The sequence below is a fragment of the Pelobates fuscus genome, chromosome 4 (genome assembly GCF_036172605.1).
Source record: "Pelobates fuscus isolate aPelFus1 chromosome 4, aPelFus1.pri, whole genome shotgun sequence".
Lineage (NCBI taxonomy): Eukaryota > Metazoa > Chordata > Amphibia > Anura > Pelobatidae > Pelobates > Pelobates fuscus.
Window position 1 is genome coordinate 155,722,919 of NC_086320.1, and position 16,035 is coordinate 155,738,953.

The 16,035-nt window shown below is 44.8% G+C and overlaps 1 protein-coding gene across 1 annotated transcript; it reads left to right on the forward strand.

The window, feature by feature from the left end:
• The first annotated feature begins 10,219 nt into the window (after positions 1-10,219).
• LOC134608673 (kinesin-like protein KIF13A) lies at positions 10,220-11,680 on the forward strand. Its single transcript, XM_063451691.1, has 2 exons — positions 10,220-10,641; positions 11,583-11,680. The coding sequence occupies exons 1-2, from the start codon at positions 10,587-10,589 to the stop codon at positions 11,678-11,680; spliced, it is 153 nt and encodes a 50-aa protein (XP_063307761.1). The 5' UTR covers positions 10,220-10,586.
• Positions 11,681-16,035: the final 4,355 nt, after the last annotated feature.

Below are 16,035 nucleotides of genomic sequence, written 5' to 3' on the forward strand. Positions count from 1 at the left end.
GCATTGTCAATCAGCAGTGGCTAAAGCCAGTAAGTTATTGGTATGTATAGAAAATGGCATTAATTCTCAGAATGAGATTGTTTTGTCTCTTTATATATCACTGGTAAGACTACATCTTGAATATGCTGTGCAATTTTGGGCACCTGTTCTAAAGAAGGCTAATATAGCACTAGAAAAAATGCAGAGAGGCTGGCTACAAAAAAAAAAAAAAATAATAATAAAAGAGATGGAACATTTTAGCTATGAAGAAAGATTAACAAATTTAAACCTCTTTAGTTTAGAAAAACGTTGCCTCAGAGGGGATATGATAACATTATACAAATATATACGGTGCCAATACAAACCATTGTCTGGAAATCTATTCACAAACAGGACTATAAATAGGACAGAAGGTTATGTGTTTAGACTGAAAGAAAGAAGAATTAGTTTAAGGCAAAGGAAAGGATTTTTTACTGTAAGAACAATAAGGATGTGGAATTCTCTGCCTGAACGAGTGGTTTTGTCAGAGTCTATACAAATAACAGCAACTAGATGCATACTTGCAAAAACATAATATTCAAGGATAACATTTTTCAACTGTAGGGTAAAAGCGTCTTGATCTAAGAATTAATCTGACTGCCATTCTGGGATCAAGAAGGAATTTATTTCCTAGTTTGTTGCAAAATTAGAGGTGCTTTAAACAGTTTTTTTTTTTTTTGCCTTCTTTTGGATCAACAGCAAAAAACAGATGTGACGAAGGCTGAACTGCACCAGGCACATGTCTCTTTTCAGCCTCTGTAAATATGTAACTATGCTCCTTGACCACAGACTATAAATATGGCACCCCTATTTTTGAAGAAAAGAAAAAAATGTTTATTAAGCAACACTGGTAAACACAAAATGTGATGCTGGTATGAAATGAAAAATTCTAGGTATTAGGTCATGCAAGAGAGGGGCTGGGGGGAGAGGCACAGAAAGGGTGCACAGGGATAAAACAGCACAGAGAGGGCATAGTGGAGAGAAAGAAGCACAGAAAGGGACTAGGAGGAGGAGAAAGAGACACACAATATATCTATGCCCTCAGTGCCTCTGTGTGTCTCTTTCTTCTCCTGCTAGTCTCTCCCTGTACTTCTTTCTCTCCCTTTGCCCTTCTCTTTGCCAATTTATAGAGACACACAGACGATAGAGACACACAGAGGCACTGGGGGAAAAGAGACACACATAGGCACTGGGCGGTAAGAAACACAGAGGTACTGGGGGGGGGGGGGGAGAGAAACACATAGGTGCATGGAATAAAAGTTGGCCACAGGTGTATCTTTTTTGTCCTTTGAGCTTCAATAAAATACCCCTACCTTCACCCTACATTGTGACGCCTGTGGACTTTTATACTATTCCTGGTGGATGGCGGACCACCCTCCACAGGGCTCCATAGGCGTGCGCAGCCTATTGCATTAGGGTGTGCACCCTCAAGACCAAGCACACGCGGCGTGTATATATATATATATATATATATATATATATATATGTATATGTATGTATATATATACACATATATATATACACACACACAAAGCTGTGTGTGTGCTGTGTGAGGGTGCTGTTAGTGTGATGTGTGTGTGCTGGTAGTGTACTATGTGGGTGAGGGTGTTTGTGTGTGTGTGCTGTGTGAGGGTGCTGTGAATGTACTGTGTGTCAGGGTGCTGTTTGTGTGTGTGTGTGTGTGTGCACTTGTGAGGGTGCTGTAAATGTGCTGTGTGTCAGGGTGCTGTTTGTGTGTGAGGGTACTGGTAGTGTTTTGTGTGTGTGTGTTTGTTAGGGTCCTGTTTGTGTTTGTGAGGGTGCTGTGTGTGTGGGTGCTGTATGTGTGTGTGGGTGCTGTATGTGTGTGTGGGTGCTGTATGTGTGTGGGTGCTGTGTGTCTGTGGGTGCTGTATGTGTGTAGGTGCTGTATGTCTGTGGGTGCTGTGTATGTCTGTGGGTGATGTGTATGTCTGTGGGTGCTGCGTATGTCTGTGGGTGCTGCATATGTTTCTGGGTGCTGCGTATGTCTGTGGGTGCTGCGTATGTCTGTGGGTGCTGTGTATGTCTGTGGGTGTGCTGTGTATGTCTGTGGGTGTGCTGTGTATGTCTGTGGGTGTGCTGTGTATGTGTGGGTGTGCTGTGTATGTCTGTGGGTGCTGCGTATGTCTGTGGGTGCTGTGTATGTCTGTGGGTGTGCTGTGTATGTCTGTGGGTGTGCTGTGTATGTCTGTGGGTGTGCTGTGTATGTGTGGGTGTGCTGTGTATGTGTGTGGGTGCTGTGTATGTGTGTGGGTGCTGTGTATGTCTGTGGGTGCTGTGTGTGGGTGCTGTGTATGTCTGTGGGTGCTGTGTATGTCTGTGGGTGCTGTGTATGTCTGTGTGTGCTGTGTATGTGTGTGCTGTGTATGTGTGTGCTGTGTATGTGTGTGTGTGTGCTGTGTATGTGTGTGTGTGTGCTGTGTATGTGTGTGTGTGTGTGTGTGTGTGTGTGTGTGCTGTGTATGTGTGTATGTGTGTGGGTGATTGTGGGGGGTGGAGGTGGGGGTACATTACTTAATATCCCCCCTCCCTTCTTACTTTATGTGGGGAGGGGGGATTATTGTTCCTTGTCCCTGGTGGTCCAGTGGAGGTGGGGGCAGATCAGTTATACCCCCTCCCTTCTTACCTTATGCCTGGGAGGGGGGATCCTGCTGCTGCTGCCATCCCTGGTGCTCCAGAGGAGAGTGAACTCTAGCCCCGCAGGGCTAGAGTTCACTCACGCGAGATCTGAGCGTTGCCGCGGCAACGCTCAGATCTCGCGAGAGGAACCCGGCGGAGCTGCTGGCAAGAGCTCCGCCGGTCCTCTCCTGCCTCCCTCACTGCCTGTGGGTCGGTGGGGAGGGAGGCTTAGAGCAGAGCCGGCGCTCGGATAGCGCCGGCTCTGCATGAGCCGGCAGGGGAGATCCTGAGATCTCCCCTGCCGGTCTCAATGCATAGGCGTGCCGCGGGGATTAGGGTGTGCCCAGGCACACCCGGCACACCCCGTGCGCACGCCTATGCAGGGCTCCAAAGTACTTTTAACTTGTGTGCAGTACTCACTGGACTTTTTACAGAGGGGCATAGAGTCAGACACAAGTGCAACACCCCAGTATGCAAAGTTTAATGTCAGTAAGCAAAAGTGTTACCGGGTCTTTTCTACTGCCAGACTTCACAGTAAACAAACAAACAGGTAGATTAGTCAGGACTGGGTAGAGCAGGGGTGGGGAAAGTCCGACCCACGGACCACATAAGGCCCACAAAATCATTTGGTCCAGCCCGTGAAGAGCCGGCCCTGCTGTCTGCCTTTCTCGGGCCAGTCCCTCACACACCAGACTCCTGGCAGTTCAAGTGAGAATGAGGGAGCTAGGACCGGGGAGACTGCTGGATAGGAGGAGGACCCGGGAGGCTGTGATCCTACCACGAGAAGGCAGGTCAAAGCGTTGCCATGGCATGGCACTGTGCTCGCATGAAGAAAAGAGTAAAGTCAGAGTGAAGCCAGAGTAGCTGCAGGCTGAAGTGCACGCGTCACCACTGGACCACCAGGCCTTGCAGTGATATGTCTCCTCCTTCCAGGCCAGAGGTAAGAAGGGGGAGGGAAGGGTGCATAAAGCATTTTTTCCCATTTAAGTAAACAATATATAGATTTTCTCCCTGAAACCCCCCACCACATATAGACCTCTCATACACACTGCACTCCTCACACACGCACTGCACCCTCTCACACGCAACCTACACCACCTCACACACTGGACCCCTCACACACACTCTGCACCCCCTTATACACACACACACACACACACACTACCCCCTCACACATTCCCTGCACCCCCTCACACATACCCTGCACGACACACACATTCTGCACCCCCTCACACATACCCTGCACCCAGGGCTGCCATCAGAAATTTTGGGGCCCCTGACACAGCTCAAGGTCTGTGCCCCCCGGCGCCTGCACCCGAGTCTCCCCCCCCCCCTGAGTCCGCCCAGAGGGATGCAGTGTCTGCAGGGCCGGTGCAAGGATTTTTGCCGCCCTAGGCAAAAGTAAAGTTTGCCGCCCCCCCATGTGACATCACAGTGCCCCACCCATATGATCTGCCATGTTAACTAACACAGTGCTGCAGTGCCGCCATGTTTACAATAAAAGGCCTGCAGGGACAGGCTATAGACACCAGAACCACTACATTAAGCTGCAGTGGTTCTGGGGACTATAGTGTCCCTTTAATGTGAGGTAAATTAAAGATTAGTGCCACGAATAATATACTAGATTGCCTACTTACAACCAGATGAGGATGATGATGGGCTTCAGCTGCCGTCTGGCTCCACTGGTCTGGTGTAGAACAGGCTCTCTGGAGGCGGTTTGTAACTGTGGTCACAAAAATCAATGTTCTGGGAGAACGAGAAGCAGCTCCATTTTTTGAGGGCCCTTTACACAGCTCAAGGTCTGGGTCCCAGGGTCCACCTTCATGTTCCACCAATGAGTTTGTTCACAGGGGTGTGTGTGTGTGTGTGGGGGGGATGTCCTGATGTGTGTAAGGAATGCATTGTGTGAATCTGTGTTTGTATGTGTAAGGGCTGCAAGGTGAGTTTGTGTATGTATGGGATGCAGTGTGTGTGTCTGTAAGGGATGCACTGAGTGTGTGGAAGGGGTGCATTGTGTGTTGCTGTGTGTAAGGGATGCATTGCTTGTGTATGTGTGTCTGTGTGTAATGCATTGTGTGTTTTTCTGTGTGCAAGGGGTGCATTGTGTGTGTGTGTGTGATGGATGTCAATCTCTCCCCCTACCCCGTCAATTTCCTTCTTCTCCCCCCCTCCAATTTCCTTCTTCTCCCCCTCCCTCTCATTTCCTTCTTCTCCCCCTCCCTCTCATTTCCTTCTTCTCCCCCTCCCTCTCATTTCCTTCTTCTCCCCCTCCCTCTCATTTCCTTCTTCTCCCCCTCCCTCTCATTTCCTTCTCCCCCTCCCTCTCATTTCCTTCTCCCCCTCCCTCTCATTGCCTTCTCCCCCCTCCCTCTCATTGCCTTCTCCCCCCTCCAATTTCCTTCCTTCTCCCCCTCCAATTTCCTTCCTTCTCCCCCCTCCAATTTCCTTCCTTCTCCCCCCCTACAATTTCCTTCCTTCTCCCCCCTCCAATTTCCTTCCTTCTCCCCCCTCCAATTTCCTTCCTCTCCCCCTCCAATTTCCTTCCTCCCTCCCCCTCCAATTTCCTTCCTCCCTCCCCCCTCCAATTTCCTTGCTCCATCCCCCCTCAAATTTCCTTCCTCCCTCCCCCCTCAAATTTCCTTCCTCTCCCCCTCAAATTTCCTTCCTCTCCCCCTCCCTCAAATTTCCTTCCTCTCCCCCCCATCCCTCAAATTTCCTTCCTCTCCCCCCTCCCTCAAATTTCCTTCCCCCCCCTCAAATTTCCTCCCTTCCTCTCCCCCCCTCAAATGTCCTCCCTTCCTCTCCCCCCCTCAAATGTCCTCCCTTCCTCTCCCCCCCTCAAATGTCCTCCCTTCCTCTCCCCCTCCCTCAAATTTCCTCCTTTCCTCTCCCCCTCCCTCAAATTTCCTCCCTTCCTCTCCCCCCTCCCTCAAATTTCCTCCCTTCCTCTCCCCCCTCCCTCAAATTTCCTCCCTTCCTCTCCCCCCTCCTTTAAATTTCCTCCCTTCCTCTCCCGCCTCAAATTCCTACCTCTCCCTCCCCTCCCTCAAATTTCCTTCCTCTCCCCCAAAAAATTTCCTTCCTCTGCCCCCCCAAATTTCCTTCCTCTCCCCCCCCAAATTTCCTACCTTCCTCTCCCCCCCCCAAATTTCCTTCCTCTCCCCCCATCAAATTTCCTCCCTTCCTCTCCCCCCCAAATTTCCTCCCTCCCTCTCCCCCCCACTCCTCAAATTTCCTCCCTTCCCTCCCTCTCCCCCCACTCATTCAAATTTCCTCCCTCCCCCTCCCTCAAATTTCCTGCCTTCCCTCTCCCCCCCACTCATTCAAATCCCCCCCCACCCCCACCCACTCAAATTTCCTCCCTTCCCTCCCTCTCCCCCCCACTCATTCATATTTCCTCCCTCCCCCCCTCCCTCAAATTTCCTGCCTTCCCTCTCCCCCCACCCCCACCCACCCACTCAAATTTCCTGACACCCGGTGACCCGGCGGGCGCGCGAGGGAGTACTCTCCTCTGAGTGCTTCCTCTTCAGCTCCCTCGCGCGCCGCGTACTGATGCCGAAGCCGGAAGATGACGTCCTGGGCCCCCCAGGAGAAGAGGCTGGCCCAGTGGGAACATATCGGGGTCGCAGGGCCCCCTGCGACCCGGTATGTTCCGACTGAATGTGAGGCCCGGACGACCTGAGCAGTCCGGGCCCCCCAGGACCGCCGGGCCCATGACAACCGTTGCGGTTGTCATGCCCTGATGGCGGCCCTGCCTGCACCCCACACACACACTGCTCCCCTCACAGACACACACCGCATTCCACTCAGATACAAACAGCACTATCCACACACGCACTGCTCTCCCCCAACGCTGCCCACCCTCACACACCCACACTACACCCCCTCACACACTGCACCCACCCCACACACACACTGCAAGTAGCAACATCATAAATATCAGCTAACATCACCAAAGAGAAGCAGTTCCAGTCATCACATTAAGAGTGAGTTAATTAAACAGTAAAAAAAAAAAAGCACAGAATACAGATAAGAGTGTTACGAACACAAGGGTAAAAGTTCAAAACACACAAGAATAGGTAGTCAGGCCAAATGGTAGAGGGAGTAAAAGTACATAAAAGTTAAATACACAGTAAGTAAAAACCACAATTATCAGTGAATAGCTCTTAAACTGAAAAGAGGGTCACCAATCCTCTGAGTCAATAAATATGCAAATATCACTTACCGGTATATAAATAAGATGAGAAAGTTCCAGGAGCTATAGTGAATCACAATAGTAGCAAGATTTAATAAAAAAAGATCTGACTCAAGTTAATATGTTTCCAAAAATGATAATAAATGAAATAGTCCAAATGTCCAAAAAGTATTCACATAAGATTATCAGTATTAAAATATCTAACAAGATGAAAATTAGTCCACAGAATGTAGCATATGGATAGACACACTGGGCTGTGTATATAGATAATGAACAGCAGTGTGGTTCTTATGTCAGTATAATATAATTTACTGGAAAGCAGTAATTATAATAATAAAAAAAAAATTAAATAAAATGAAAGAGCAACGCAGTATTACATTAACGGTGTGCTAGAAAATACACCAAAGTTAATGAAGAAGAGGGAGAAGTGATTCTTTGAAAATTCCAAACAACTTTAATGAGTCAATAATTTAAAATCTAAATAAATCCAAAAACAGATAGTAGAAAAATAGTACCAACAGTAGCTCAGGATATTCTGCACATTAGCCGCTATGGTGGTTCTCCCAATGGATGTGATGTGTGAGAGCTGCCGTCCTCACTTTACCCGAAGCCTCACTCCAGGGTGTGCTTCCACCGATGTCGGAAAGATCTTCAACACCTCTCCATGTGTGAGTCGAAGTCGGCTTGTGCGCTGGAGTTACTGTTGTAACGTGCATCCAATGAACAGTGGACCTGTTTGTCAATATGCCTTACGCGTTTCGTGAGGAGATAGCCTCGCTTCATCAAAGGCTGAGTTAATTAAATGTTTGACCAAATACAGCAGGCTAATTTTTAAGCTGATAATTTTGTACGGCCCCCGAATGATGTTATAAATCAATGGCCAATAAAGGGTTCCCCACCCCTGAGCTAGGGTCGACAAAAAACTGAAATCAGATAGATAGTAAGATAGATCAGGTCAAGCATACCAGAAAACCAAATAGTCAACTGCAAAGCTGGGTCAATAATAGCAATTCATAGTAGTATAAATTCACTATTGGGTCAAGGTGAAACTACAACAGTACACTGTTCACTTGGACAGCTGTTTTATAGGCTGGGAGGCTTGATTGACACAATCACGCCCCCATAACATCATGGGGTGGTGGTTATGCCTAATTCCATTACTAGTGGTGTCATGACATCGGCACTGTATCCTAAAAAGTGCCGAGCACACAGCGGCCAGCGTCAATGCTGCTGCATGAGACTGCAGGAGCTGGAACTATGGTGGAGCATGACCCATGATTGGCGGACCTATAAGTTACCTTCCTAACACCTTACATATGAGAAGGGAAAAAGAGACACACAAAGGGGCATGGGAAGGGAGGAATGACATGCACAAAGGAAAAGGGGGCCAGAAAGACACACAAAGGGACTGTGGGGAGAAAGACACACAGAGTGGATGTGGGAGAAAGACACACAGCGCTCTGGTCCAGTTCGGACTCTCACATCCCCATTGAAGGTGCGTTCGGTGGTGGACAAGGGTCATCAGAAGCACTCTGACCGGCCTGTGGCTATGCAGTCCCATAACAGCAAACTGTGATGCACTGTGTGTTCTGACACTTTTCTATCATGGCCAACATTAAGTTTTTCCGTATCAAACGGCTTTTATTTGTGTCATCGAAAATGCACAACAGTACAATGGGATAGCAAGATAGGAGACACGCAGGTCTTGCAAAACCGGGAACAGCAATATGATTATAAATGATTGTAAACCTAAACAATATTAACAGTTAGAAGGTATTACAGTATCAGTATCGGTAAACTCATCATGTTACATGCATTCAATATGCAGATGTCTGCATGGTCGTACAGTAAGGGGTGAGTGTGTCACCTCTGGGTGAGCCAGGTAGTGACTGTGTAGTACGTGGCCAAGATTTGCCTGTTATCATAATGATTGCATATAGCCTAGGAGTATCTTCTAGGTGGGTAGGGGCCACTATAGCGTTTGTGGTATAGCTAACCTGAAAGTTTAATTTGTAGGGGGCACTCGTCGTCCCACACAATATTGATAAATAGTGGGTTTCCATTGGGTCTTATTTCCTTTGACCGCGCAGGCCCTGTTTTGTCGTACGGGTGGTATAATTAGTTGGGTCAGTCTATAATAGTGGGCAGTAGCGAGTTAGCGGAGCATCAGTATAACACCTGAGGCCCAAGCCTGCCATACCCTCCTGTTTGGCTGCGGTTGAAACTAGTGCGCACGGTCAGTGAGGTCAGACTCTTGTGCAAGGGCAGGGAAAGAGAGCAAGTGGTGTAGAAAGGAGAACACGAAGACAGGAGAGGATGGGGAAGAGAGAGGAAAGATAAGAGAGAAAAAAAAGGAGGGGGGGAAAGGTGGGGGGAGTCTCAAGGAGCACCAGCATTGTGCCCGTGGTATTCTTGGATCCGTGGTGTTCCGTGCAGTTCAGTGTAACATTAAGTTTTTCAGCAATGTGAGCTACAATAGCTCTGCTGTGTTATCGGACCAGATGGGCTAGCCTTCGCTCTACACGTGCATCAATACGCAATGGGTGCCAATAACAATAAACTGGTTTTAGCTAGGCAACTCTTAAGTTTGTATGCATCATAATGTTCACCTTCTGGTAGACCAGGAATACTGTATAATCTATCATACATTATCGCCCTGAAAATATTTCTGTAATAGACAAATTAACTTTTTTCTTTTTTTTTTTAAATGTTCATGTAAATATTAGACCTTGTCTCTTTTATTCCTGTACATCAATCTATACATGGAGTAGTTTGGATGTGATTTTAAATTCTAGCTACGGTTCCCTTGCTCCAAATAAATGTAACACTGTTTGTACAATAACATGACAGTGAATGGGTTAAAGCCAAAGGAGCTGATTTCCAACAATGGTATGGATGCTTTTACACCTCAGGATCTAAATGGTTAAATCACCATCTGACTAGTGGGACATATTCCATTTTACTAGTAGGACACATTTGTCCAATAAAACATTATTTGCTGTTATTGTGTGAAACACCAGGTGTCAGCCAATACAATACTCAATACAACATTAAATTCCTTTCTACCTTGAGATCCAATTTGGCACAAGCGTCAGGTGCCACGCAGGGATGGAAATGCATAGTGTCAAGGGATTAGATTTTTTCAGTTGCTTATTTGTTTGTTTTAGCTAATAGTTGGCAAGCATGTGGCCATCCCAAATTCCCAGTCACCTGCACTGAAAGTGGAATTTCCATTGTGGTCCTAACACTAGGTATCTTGCTGCACATAGTGTCCTGTAGGTGGCATGGGTAATCTTGGTACTGTGTGAACAAAACCACCCAGACTATAGAAGAAGAAAAAAGAAGGCGGTGGAGGAAGGGAGGAGCTGGCCTGGCCTGGCAGCTCTAGCAATAGGATCAGCTCCTGCCTGCTTAGTGCAGATAATGGCGACAGGGGCAGTGCTGGGATTTGTCCTCTGCCCATAAGGAGACACTGCAGAGGGAATCTGATCGCTAGCGCTGGGCGCTGGTCCTCCTCCTGGACCGTGATGGGCTTTTTCACCGCTGGAGTTCTACTGACTTCGTTCCAGAACCCCAGCGACATCCATCTCCAGCAGCGCTCGGGGGATTTCAATAAACACTTGATCTGAAACGGATACTTTGTCTCCGGGGCGGCGGCGGTGGTTGTGGTAGTGGGTGGGGGGCTGGGAATACCGTCGGATTGTCCTTTCTGGGAGGCTGATTGGATGCAAAAATGTCGGATAGCAAGGTGATAGTCGCCGTGAGGGTCCGGCCCATGAACCGGAGAGGTAATATTATATTCCCTTTGCTGTCTGTCATGTGGAATGAGCGTGCAGAAACTTTTGTCCTGATGGAAGTAATGCAAAGTAACTAGTTAAGTGCCAGATGGTCCCAAGTAGGATGCTTTCCTTACCTCCCTCTGAGACTTTGATGACACAGTTGTTGCCCTCTGTGCCCCTCTCTCCCCCCCTGGCATTATAGACAAGTTCTGTAAAGTTGATACTTTTCCTGGCACTGCATGTGTGGGCAGTGGTCATATTATCACCAGCCCTCTGATTGTTTGCCTTTATAACAGATTATTGAGCCTTATGCCAAGAAACAAATGTATGGCTCTGGCAGTGAGGGTCACTTTAAACGGCATCTTTACTGTTAAAGTTTCACTTGTTTAGTTATTTTTTTCTTTTTTGAGGAGGGGGGAGGAGGGGGGAAGCACTTGCTTGAAGATGATCTTGGCTTTCCCTCCAAGGAGTGAGGTTTGACAGGCATTAGGATGCTTTGCTTGAAATGCTCATCATCCTAAAACCCCTGTGTCATGACCTATTAACCTGTAAACTGCCAGATACATCCATTAGTGCACAGGCACCGACAGTCATGGGATTAACTAATTCAGTGCCATAGCATTGAGAAGGCCACATTGAAGAATTATTAAAATGGTGAAGTTCTGATCTAATCTAAAAAAAGTGAAAAGTATTTATTAGCAGAAAATTAAAGCATTCTGCATTCCTTATGGTGCTATAATGTTAATGTGGGACAGAGTTGAAATTTAGATTCCACATCAGTATTTCTTTTTATACCATCCGATATTATAGTATGAGTAATGATGTGTCTTTCTCTTTGATGGGATTCCTTGGCAAGTAATGGGGATACAGTCAGGGAATAGAAGTGCAGCTTTGTCAGTGCATTAAGGCTTTGGAAATGTAACCATGTGCAAAACACTTGTTTGATTTAGAGATGGATCTGAATACAAAGTGCATTGTGGAGATGGAAGGGAATCAGACAGTGCTGCAACCGCCACCTGTCAATGCCAAGCAAGGAGAGAACAGGTAATCAACACATCAAGAAATAAATAAATAAGAAATGTCATGGGAACACACTCACTCTTGTATGGGAGTGTTTACCAGATCACTGTAAATGTGTAGGGAGGATCAAAGTGGGGAATTAATGGATGTGCTGGTATAGTCACAAATCTTTGACGATTTTCACAAATTGACAACTGAATTACAACATTTAGGAATGATGGAGGATTAACAAGTTGTTAAAAATTTCAGACCAAAATAGCTGCACTAATAAAGTACTGGAGTTGGAGAATTTTTCTGTATTGATTATTTTGGTCTGAAATTTTTAACAACTTGTTAATTCTCCATCATTCACATTCTCTTGAAGAAATCCCTGTTTTCAGAAATAATTTTATTAGTATTAGACAAGAATGTGCTGCGTGTTGCTTTGTTTATGTGGTACGTAGTGGGTAAAACAACTGCTTAGTTATTTATTCATTAAAGTGTGAAGTGTCTGGAATTCGGAGTAAATTGAAACTGAATTTCAGATTTCAAGGGATAATGGCTGACTTGGAAAATCTCCTCTGTGTTTTCAATGTTTTTGGATGTTTTGCAACACAGCTGTTTTGTTTTGTTTGTGTTTCTTAAATATGTCTGTGTTCTATCATTGGTCTGGGCCCATCATGTAAAAAACATGAGTTAAGGAGTTGCTGATACCTGTAGTTCAACTATGAAGTGTTTAAATATTTCTTGTAGATTAACTATTGAGAGCTTTTCATATTAACAATTGTATGTATCAAAATCCTTAAGAAGTCCTAATAAGGCTCTGTATTGTACGGAGTAAGAGAACCCTTACTGTATGAAGTTTATAAGGAACATACTGTGGAATCCCTAAAATGTATCAGCCTCAGGCTCATTTTGGCATTTTCTAATTAACAGAAAAGTTTATATTCATGTGTAAAAGACATTGCGATACCATGCGACAACTTGCAATATAGATTGATTTTAACAACTAGATGTCTTATTAGCTTTCTCATCCATGTGCTAAGCATCTAGAACGCACGTTACAGTCACCTGGGAAATCCAACAGATAACTGTACAGTCCCTCAAAATATCGCTGGAAGTCAGCCAAAATGCCAGTGCACCAGACTGTAAAAATAGATCACTAGCAGAGGCCAGAGCTGGGAAAGGGATGCAGTACAAGGGAGATAAAAATCATGAGAATCTTACATTGAATTATTTCTATTATAATTATAAAATACATCATTTATTTCTTTCTACTTTTCTGTTGAGTTATGGTGAGTTGTAAGAAAAAAAAAAGCCCAGTTAATTGAGTTAAAAATAAAGTGTCCAGTTTGCCTAAATAGAGATATGTAATCGCAGCTAATGTGACCTAAACTTTACGAGTCAAACATCAGCTTATTAAAATATACTATAATACTATTTAGTGAATAAGCCCCCAGCATGTACCTGTTGAGACACAGGATGGCTTTACAGTGCAGTCACTTTGTCAAGCTGTTAAAAAGATTATGGGCTAAATATTACATTACATTGTGCTGTCTACTTGTTTTTATTTGTTTTGTTTAAATATTTATTCATTGTTTTAGACAAAATCCAAAGATGCTTGCACTCCTGGTAAAGATACTAATATTGCCCGGTGCTGATCCAGCACAATGATGTAGATATTCCAATAAATGGATAGCACTCCAGGGTCTTTCAGATGAAAATAAAATGTAACTTTTAATTCATGTTAAAAATAAAAAAATACATAAACGTTTCGGCTCTCCTCTGGAGCCTTCAGGATAACAGACATGATGTCTGTCATACTGAAGAACGCTCCAGAGGAGAGCCGAAACGTTTATGTAATTTTTTATTTTTAACATGAATTAAAAGTTACATTTTATTCCAGAGTGAGGAAGACAAAATGATCTATAATATTAGGCAGAAAGAGACTAAGCAAGTTATAAGAGCTTCCAAATCACACACAGAAGAGAAAATAGCACAGTCAGTAAAAAAAGGGGACAAAACATTTTTTAGATACATAAATGAGAAAAGTTAAATAAAACAAAGATTCATTAGATTAAAAACAAAATAAGGAAAGTATGTAGAAGAGGATAAAGGTCTAGCTGACTGCCTTAATGAATATTTTTGTTCAGTATTTACAGATGAAAATGAAGGAAAGGGACCTCAGTTAGGAAAAAGTACAAATTAGTCATTTCTTACATGTGAGTTTACAGAGGAAGAGGTTCTATTTCAACTGTCAAAAGTAAAGAAAATAAGTCAATGGGACCTGATGGAATATACCCAAAGTTATTAAAAGAGCTAAGTGGTGTACTAGCAAAACCATTAACAGATTTATTTAACCAATCATTGTTAACAGGAGTAGTTCCAGAAGATTGGAAGTTAGCGAGTAGTAGGGAGGAGTTAGGCAACTATAGGCCAGTAAGCCTTACTTCAGTAGTGGGGAAAGTAATGGAAACCATGTTAAAGGATAGGATTGTTGAACATCTACAGGTGATACTCGAAAAATTAGAATATCGTGCAAAAGTTCATTTATTTCAGTAATGCAACGTAAAAGGGGAAACTAATATATGAGATAGACGCATTACATTCAACGCAAGATAGTTCATGCCATGATTTGTCATAAGTGCGATGATTATGGCTTACAGCTCATGAAAACTCCAAATCCACAATCTCAGTAAATTAGAATATTGTGAAAAGGTGCAATATTCTAGGCTCACAGTGTCCCACTCTAATAATCTAAGTAAGCTATAACACCTGCAAAGGGTTTCTGAGCCTTTAAATGGTCTCTCAGTCTGGTTCAGTAGGAATCACAGTCATGGGGAAGACTGCTGACCTGACAAGCTGTGCAGAAAACCATAATTGACACCCTCCATAAGGAGGGAAAGCCTCAAAAGGTAATTGCAAAGGAATTTGAGCACATTAATAGAAAGTTATGTGGAAGGGGAAAGTGTGGAAGAAAAAGGTGCACAAGCAGCAGAGATTACCGCAGCCTGGAGAGGACTGTCAGGAAAAGGCCATTCAAATGTGTTGGGGACTTTCACAAGGAGTGGACTGAGGCTGGAGTCAGTGCATCAAGAGCTGCTACACACAGACGGATTCTGGACATGGGCTTCAGATGTCGTATTCCTCTTGTCAAGCCGCTCCTGAACAACAAACAACGTCAGAAGCGTCTTACCTGGGCTAAAGAAAAACAGACCTGGCTGTTGCTCAGTGGTCCAAAGTCCTCTTTTCTGATGAGAGCAACTTTTGCATCTCATTTGGAAACCAAGGATCCAGATTCTGGAGGAAGAATGGAGAGATGCTTGAAGTCCAGTGTGAAGTTTCCACAGTCTGTGTTGATTTGGGGAGCCATTTCATCGGCTGGTGTTGGTCCACTGTGCTTCATAAAGTCCAGGGTCAAAGCAGCCGTCTACCAGGAGATCTTGGAGCACTTCATGCTTCCTTCCGCAGAAAAGCACCAAAGCCTGGTTCAATGACCGTGGGATTACTGTGCTTGATTGGCCAGCAAACTCGCCTGACCTGAACCCCATAGAGAATCTGTGGGGCATTGCCAAGAGAAAGATGAGAGAGATGAGACCAAACAATGCAGAAGAGCTGTAGGCTGCTATTGAAGCATCCTGGTCTTAGGGGTGATTATTTCTGATGACTTAAAGGTAGGCAGACAATGTAATAGAGCAGCAGGAAATGCTAGCAGAATGCTTGGTTGTATAGAGAGGTATTAGCAATAGAAAGAGGGAAGTGCTCATGCCATTGTACAGACCACTGGTGAGACCTCACTTGGAGTATTGTACGCAGTACTGGAGACCGTATCTCCAGAAGGATATTGATACCTTAGAGAGAGTTCAGAGAAGGGCTACTAAACTGGTTCATGGATTGCAGGATAAAACTTACAAGGAAAGGTTCAAGGAACTTAACAGGTATAGATCGGAGGAAAGACGAGACGGGGGGATATGATAGAAACAATGAAATACATAAAGGGAATCAACACGGTAAAGGAGGAAACGATGTTTAAAAGAAGAAAAACTACCACAACAAGAGGACATAGTCTTAAATTAGAGAGGCAAAGGTTTAAAAATAATATCAGGAATTATTACTTTACTGAGAGGGTAGTGGATGCATGGAATAGTCTTCCAACTGAAGTGGTAGAGGTTAACACAGTGAAGGAGTTTAAGCATGCGGAGGATAGGCATAAGGCTATCCTAACTATAAGATAAGGCCAGGGACTAATGAAAGTATTTAGAAAATTGGGCAGACTAGATGGGCCGAATGGTTCTTATCTGCCGTCACATTCTATATTTCTATGTTTCTTCTATATCAACATATGTCTAAAAATCCAGGACTTGTAAATAACATCATGACCATTTTACAAACACACATCCTTCG

Bases quoted from the DNA above. Each gene is read 5' to 3' on its own strand.
- LOC134608673 (XM_063451691.1), top strand. From the start codon at position 10,587: ATGTCGGATAGCAAGGTGATAGTCGCCGTGAGGGTCCGGCCCATGAAC. The intron at 10,642-11,582 runs GTAATATTATAT...TGTTTGATTTAG, and splicing joins CCGGCCCATGAACCGGAGAG to AGATGGATCTGAATACAAAG.